The 7,202-nt window shown below is 39.8% G+C and overlaps 2 protein-coding genes across 2 annotated transcripts; one reads left to right on the top strand and one right to left on the bottom strand.

Moving 5' to 3' along the window:
• Nucleotides 1-1,680: 1,680 nt before the first annotated feature.
• On the bottom strand, nt 1,681-3,120 carry LOC106308812 (glutathione S-transferase T3-like). Its single transcript, XM_013745930.1, has 2 exons — nt 3,052-3,120; nt 1,681-2,514 (listed from the first exon to the last, which is right to left on the bottom strand). The coding sequence occupies exons 1-2, from the start codon at nt 3,118-3,120 to the stop codon at nt 1,681-1,683; spliced, it is 903 nt and encodes a 300-aa protein (XP_013601384.1).
• An 811-nt stretch (nt 3,121-3,931) lies between these two features.
• Nucleotides 3,932-5,228, top strand: LOC106307910 (SUMO-conjugating enzyme UBC9). The gene is made up of 5 exons (XM_013745002.1): nt 3,932-3,988; nt 4,066-4,144; nt 4,469-4,596; nt 4,715-4,819; nt 4,948-5,228. The coding sequence occupies exons 2-5, from the start codon at nt 4,075-4,077 to the stop codon at nt 5,089-5,091; spliced, it is 447 nt and encodes a 148-aa protein (XP_013600456.1). The 5' UTR covers nt 3,932-3,988; nt 4,066-4,074; the 3' UTR covers nt 5,092-5,228.
• The last annotated feature ends 1,974 nt before the right edge of the window (nt 5,229-7,202 follow it).

Raw genomic sequence — 7,202 nt, 5'->3', positions numbered from 1 at the left:
CTCGTTCGTCTTCTACTATCATATTATGGAGTATGATACATGCTCGCATTATCTTTCCAGTTTTGACTATATCCCAAAAAAGTGCTGGATTTTTAACGATGGCAAAACGAGCTTGCAAGACTCCAAAAGCACGCTCGACATCTTTTCGGACAGCTTTTTGATGTTGAGCAAATAAAACTGCTTTCGGTCCTTGTGAAATTGGAATAGATTGGATAAAAGTAGCCCATTTCGGATAAATACCATCAGTGAGATAGTAAGCCAAATGATACTCTCTCCCGTTGACAGAGTAGGTGACTTGCGGAGCTTGGACTTTTATTATGTCATCAAAAACAGGTGAGCGATCAAGAACATTGATATCATTTAAGGTACATGGAGGTCCAAAAAACGCATGCCATATCCATAGATCATACGAAGCAACCGCCTCCAAAACGATCGTGGGTTTTCCCGAACCACGTGAATATTGACCTTTCTAAGCGGTAGGACAATTCTTCCACTCCCAATGCATACAATAGATGCTTCCTATCATCCCGGGAAATCCATCAAGTAGACGTTGAAGATCAGCAGGTGTTGGTCTTCTTAGGTACTCTTCGCCGAATAAAGAAATTATTCCGTCCACAAAATTTTCCAAACATGACAGAGTAGTAGATGCACCGAGACGGAGGAATTCGTCGACCCCATCAGCCGCATGACCATATGCCAAGACACGAATAGCTGCTGTACATTTTTGAAGTGTAGAGAGACCAAGCCTTCCGAGACCATCTTGTTTTTGTTGAAAGAATTCCATTTCATTGGATAGTCGATCAACAATTTTCATGAACAACGACTTGTTCATTCTAAATCGTCGGCGGAATAGATTATCAGGGTATGTCGGAGTTTCACTGAAATAATCATTCCACAGACGAATATTGCCGGCTTCATGATTCCTTTCGATATAAACTCTTTTTTTCCTTCTTCTCCTTTCTTCTTGTTGGTCACCAAAATCATTTAAAACATGGTCGAACATTTGATCAAAATATTGATCAAAGTGTTGATCAAAAGTATCATCTTCTAGTTCGTCAAAGACTCCGTGAGAAGAAGAAGCCATAAAGAGATAAGGAGAGATTGAGGTTTGGGTATGTATAAGGAATAAGGAGAGATAGAGGTTTGGGTATGGAAAAAAGATAAGAAACAAGCTGAGTTTTGTAACGAGAAGTATGGAATGGAAAAGATGTTTGGAGGAAGAACGAGAAGTTTGGAATGGAGACATCATATGGAACGTGTGTAGCTTTAAATAACAAAAGAGATCATACAATATTTGAACAACAAATCTTTAAATACAAAACCGTGACACAAACATACAACAAAGACACAAACATGTGACACAAACATACAACACTGTGGACCCAACAGACAACTTCTTCTGCTTCAATAATACACACCACAAGACAACATATGATCCACGCGTGTTTGACCTGCAATAACAAACAACAATTTTAATTCAAGAATGAGTTAACAAGGCTATAACAAACAACAACATTAATTAAAACAGAGACACAAGCATGAGAAGAACAACACAAACATTTTTATTATTCAAAACAGAAAACAGAAACATGATCATGACAAGAACAAACAACAAAGAACACACAAGCACACATCAACAACTTAATTAAAATAAACCCGAAACTGCTTCCTATACTAGAACTAATTAGAGAACAACTCAGTAATGAGCTTCTTCTTCAGATCTTCTTCATAGTCAGCTAGCTCTTGTTTAGCGAGTAAAGAGTCAAGTAGCCTCATCCTCGAGACCCTCTCTTTGACAGCGAAGTCCTCCTTCTTGATGTTCCATAAAATCTGCAACTCATTGACCTCCTTACCATCTGCATGCGGCTTCTTACCACAGTCCTTTGAAGCCTTAACACCCGGTGGTCGGTTGGTAGCTTGCTCATCATCACTAGTGGTGGTTTCAAATGCGTGAGAGCTTGAGAATTGTGCACTGTCATCAAGCTTCCTTCTTTTAGCACTGCTTTCGATTTTAGAAGTAGACAACTCACACCATTTCTGATCATTCCTCAACTCCTTCCATGCATGCTCTAGTGTGAACTTCTTTATGTGGTTGTTGTAGAAGATCTCATGCGCAAGTTTCAGAATATCATTTTCATTCTGGCCGCTCCTCTTCTCCCTACTTGCAGCTTCAAACGCCCCACAAAACTTGTTCACTTGGTCGTTGATCTTCTGCCAATGCTGCTTACAATGATCAGACTCTCGCGGTTCAGAACCTGCCACCTTGGGACTTGCCGCGAAGTAGGCAGCTATCCTCTTCCAAAAAGCACCAGGTCGTTGCTCATTAGCTTCAAATGGATCTTTGCTTGTATTTAACCAAGCGCTGATGAGAGCTACGTCATCAATAGGCGTCCATGTCCTCCTTTCCTTCCGCTCTGCAGGGGTCTCATCTTGTATTGCTTGACTGCTAAAGCCAGGGAATTGGGAGGAAGAAACTTCGACACTGTCTTGAACAAATCCACAGACAGTGTCTTGCTGACCATTCAGCAGGTCAACAAAGTTTGAGCAGGTCAACAAAGTTTGAGCAAGGCGTATATGAATTGGAATCCATATAGAAGAGAAGGAGGAAAGAAGAAAAGAAGCAAGAAGTTTCGAAATTGGTTTTAGATAGAAGGAAGAGAAGAATGATATTTTCTTATAGAAGAGAAGGAGGAAAGAAGGAAAAGAGCATTGATCACCATTGATGAAAGCGTGCATAACACCCAACCATTTCGAGAAGACATTTATCTAACACATTAAGTTTGACCTCGAACTTCAACTTTCATTTCTATCTAACTTCTTACATCTATTTATTACCTAAGACAGTGTTCAATATATCACTAACCACTACATTAATTACCACAATCTATCAAACCAAAGGCACAATCAATTCGGTTCAGAACACAGTCGAAATCAATATCATACAGAGCCTAACTAAATATTTATCAACCTTTCAATCTATCTAAGTTATAAAAGATAGAAAATGTACCTCTATGAAATAGTAGTCTAGCGTTGATGTATGTTGACCCGCACCATCTTGATCTGAACCATCTTAGACGAAGCTTGATGTCTCTTGATCCGCACCATCTTGATCCAAACCATCTTAGACAAAGGTTGATGTCTGCTGATCCGTTGTCTCTTGATCCGAACCATCTCGACACACATAGAAAATAACCAAATGAAAAATGGATCAGAGGTGACCAAATTATTAATCACGAGACATAAAGAAACAGAAGAGACATATCATATGAAGCTAACAAATCAAAATAACTAAGAAAGACATACAATCTAAGACATGCAACAATTGAGATATTGAGACATAAAAGTTCATAGCTTTAACTTTTCGAGGAGAGCCGTCGAGGAGAGCCGTCGGGGAGAGAGAGATAGACACCGAGAGAGACGCCTCGATTCTTCGCCGAGGAGAGATGCAGAATCAGACTCGGAGAGGTGGAGGAGAGCAAGAGAGACGCAGAGATGTCGATCTAAACGAGATCCTCTGACACAGACGCCGAACCGATCGTTGCGACTTCGAGAAAGACCAGTGGATTCGACGAGCAGAGATTGAGAGACGCCGAGTCGTCGATCGAATCGAGAGAATCGATGACTCCTCCGACAAAGACGCCGAACCGATCGTTGAGACTTCGTGATTCTCCGGCGGATTTGACGAGGAAAGCTAGAGAGACGCGATTTTGTGTGCGAGAGGGAGAGAGTCGCCGTGTTCTTTTCTCGAAAGAGAGAGAAACATCACACAACACGTGTCCCACAAGACCCGATTCTTTTAACCCCTGATTAAAACTCGCTTTTTCTAATTTAACCCCTTAATAAGCCACCCCGTTGATCAGATATTATTTTTAAAAGATATTTGGTCGACACTATTTATTGTCCATAGCACCATTTTCAACTTCTTCCTCTTCTATTCCCTTTTTGCTCTTAAATCCCTAATTTCGAAGAACCTAAGCGCGACCGAAAGGTACGATATTTTTCGAAATTTCCCGTCGTAACGTATGATTGCGTTTCTGGGTTCGTGATGAGGCTTTGAGATCGTAGGTTTTGGAGATGGCATCGAAACGGATTTTGAAGGAATTGAAGGATCTTCAGAAGGATTCTCCTACTTCGTGCAGCGCAGGTGCCTATTCTTTATCTTTTAATCTCAAAATCGTGTTACCATAGCTGTTGATGATGATGATGATGATGATGATGATCGAAACCTCCTGGATTTTGTAATTTTCGTTATTGCTCTGTTCACGACGGTTTTGAGGATGATTTTTCATTTTTTTTGTGATGACCCATGTCGTTGATTTTCATGGGTAAGACTTTTTTTTTTTTTTGGTTCTGTTTTCAATTGTGATTTTCTGGGATGAGATCTTTTAAATTACATACTTTTGATCCTCTTACCTTGCCTTTGTTTTCTCTCGGGGTGATTTTGATATTTAACTCTTTGTTTGCACAGGACCCGCCGCTGAAGACATGTTTCATTGGCAAGCTACGATAATGGGTCCTTCCGACAGCCCTTACTCTGGTGGTGTTTTTCTTGTAACCATTCATTTCCCTCCAGATTACCCCTTTAAACCTCCTAAGGTAATATAATTCAATCCTCTCTCAAGCCTCTTCTTGTTTAAAGTCTTATCCTCGGTTGCATTTTGCATGTTGTTTTTCTATGGTTGTTTGATTTCGTGTATTGTGTGACAAAATGTAGGTGGCTTTTAGGACCAAAGTGTTCCATCCAAACATTAACAGCAATGGGAGTATCTGCCTCGACATCTTGAAGGAGCAGTGGAGTCCTGCCCTCACTATCTCCAAGGTTTTGCTTTTGTTCTTCCTCGTTTTCATGTGGGGAGTCAATAAAAACAACAGCTATAGCTGCAAGTAACAGTCTGCTTGCATCAGTTGATATCAATGTTATTTATTTGTCTGAGTGTGATGCAACAGGTGCTGCTATCGATCTGTTCGTTGTTAACGGATCCAAACCCGGATGATCCCTTGGTTCCGGAGATAGCTCACATGTACAAGACAGACAAGAACAAGTACGAGTCCAATGCAAGGACCTGGACCCAAAAGTACGCCATGGGCTGACCACTGTGTTATTTTTACTGTCCGAAAGGATGAATAATTAAACTCTTTCTTATTTATGTGTAATGAACTCGTCTCTCTTATAAAAATTTGTGAAGACAGAATCAGTAAGAAGTCATATGATCTCCATTTTCATCACATTCCTATAAGCTTAAATCATCTCATTATTTCCAAACTGCAATGCCTTCTCGTTCGTTTCTTCAAAGTGGACGCAAGAGCCGTCGGTAACTTGTTGCTAACGGCACCTTTAAGACATCGAAAAAGCCTTTATCTATCTTCATCTTTGATTTCAGAGACGCTTAAAGATTCAGCGATTCTATACCTGTTGCCGCAATTATTTGACGTCGTGCTGCTTCATCAGCAAGTTAAGGTGGTATATAATAATTTTCAGGAAATGATAAATCTTGAGATCTAACACTACGAGCAAGAAACTACTTTCACAAATTTGCAATTCCGAGGATGGAACATGTAGCTAGCTATATTCTTGATAAAATCTTAACCGTGATAAAGCCGTATACTCTTCAAGTTTCGTGTTTGTAAATTGTAAACAATGCATCGGGTCATACATATTGTAGTGATGCATGTTAACAGCTGAAGAACATGCATTGTTGATTTCGAAAACCTTAAATCTCAAAGTAATTACATATCTATCCAGATTATCAAAATAAAAAAAATCCCATAAATTTAAGAATTACCTTTGCAATAAATTGTTCATATCTAAATCCACCAAGACTAATCAAGTTAATAAAAAACACGGAAAATATAAATAATGTTATAAACAATGTGGATTGCTAGAAGCCAAAGGCCAAGACCGAGGCCCATAGAGAGAGAGAGAGACCGCGGCCCAAGAGGAGAGAGAGTCGGCCGCCTCTTTACTTAGACGTTTCCATTTATGTTTCATGTTTATCTATTAGGAGGTTTTCCTTTTCACTCTAGGTTTATGATTTGGATACTTTCCTTTTTACTTATTCCTTGTATCCCCTATATAAGGGAACACTTTGATTCAGAGATTAATAAGAACAGAACACACGATTTCATCTCTCTGTTCACAACACATAAGAAATAAAAATATCAGTTTTCAAGACAAAAGTCTAAGCCGGCGATCCAAAACCAAAACCCTAAACCTGATCTTGTCCCTTGTTCATCAAGAACCCAGGAGATCCATCTCAGCCTCTCAGATTACGTTCCAGACCGAGAAGAACCGCAGCCCAGCTCGCGATCGAACCCGAACCCCGCGAGACAACCCGAGACGATCCGATCCCCGATCAGCTCACAGCCGAGACGCCTCCAGCCCACGATCGTCCAATCCGAGACCCGATAGGAAGCAGCAGACGTCCGATCATCTCAGCTCGAAGTCTCCTTCATTCTCTGGTGGTCCGGTTCATAATCCACTACTAAACTAAGGTATAAACATAATCTGAGAACCTAGAACAGGAAGAACCCTAATTCCATCATTATGGAAACCATGAAACCCTAAAAGAAACTTAAGACTAAAATCGACAAGCTTTAGAACTAGAAACATGAATCGATTCCTATTAGAACCTGTCTTGTTTGTTGATTGATTGAATCTGAAATTGGCAAACCCTAATTCAATGGAATCGAAAACCCTAACACCTAAAGGAAGCATCTAGCCGATTTTAAGGTTGATCTTGATTGATTGATTTCTGATTTGAATTGAGGTTTAGGAATGTTTAGATTGATTGAATTAATCTGTCTGAAACTGAAAACACTTAAGGCCTTGAAACCTTAAACATAAGATTGATAGAAAATTAAAGATTGAAACCCTAAGGATCATAAGGAATGTTTTTAAAATCGTTTCTGCATAAATCTGAACATGGTATTGCATTCACAACTGATTAAAACCGATCGGCCAGCATATAGAAACACATGATCTCGAATCTGATTGCATTAAACTAATATGGCCGTGTGGCATTAAAACTTCCTGGTACATGTAGAATTGTTTTTAGGATTGATTGCACCATGGTAATTTTAGAATTGCATAACCGAACCCATTGATTGATCATATAGCCGTGCGGCTTGCTTGATAGCACCATGGTCGAATTAGAATTGTTTGAAAATCATAAATGCATAAGACGTGTTGTGGCCGAGCTTGC

This window comes from Brassica oleracea, chromosome C8, assembly GCF_000695525.1.
Source record: "Brassica oleracea var. oleracea cultivar TO1000 chromosome C8, BOL, whole genome shotgun sequence".
NCBI classification, from domain to species: domain Eukaryota; kingdom Viridiplantae; phylum Streptophyta; class Magnoliopsida; order Brassicales; family Brassicaceae; genus Brassica; species Brassica oleracea.
Note: the sequence above shows the minus strand (reverse complement) of the source record. Positions and strands in the feature narration are given on the sequence as shown.

Bases quoted from the DNA above. Each gene is read 5' to 3' on its own strand.
- LOC106308812 (XM_013745930.1), bottom strand. From the start codon at position 3,120: ATGGTTTGGATCAAGATGGTGCGGATCAAGAGACATCAAGCTTCGTCT. The intron at 2,515-3,051 runs GTGCGGGTCAAC...CTGAATGGTCAG, and splicing joins AGATGGTTCAGATCAAGATG to CAAGACACTGTCTGTGGATT.
- LOC106307910 (XM_013745002.1), top strand. From the start codon at position 4,075: ATGGCATCGAAACGGATTTTGAAGGAATTGAAGGATCTTCAGAAGGAT. The intron at 4,145-4,468 runs GTGCCTATTCTT...TTGTTTGCACAG, and splicing joins TCCTACTTCGTGCAGCGCAG to GACCCGCCGCTGAAGACATG. The intron at 4,820-4,947 runs GTTTTGCTTTTG...GTGATGCAACAG, and splicing joins CTGCCCTCACTATCTCCAAG to GTGCTGCTATCGATCTGTTC.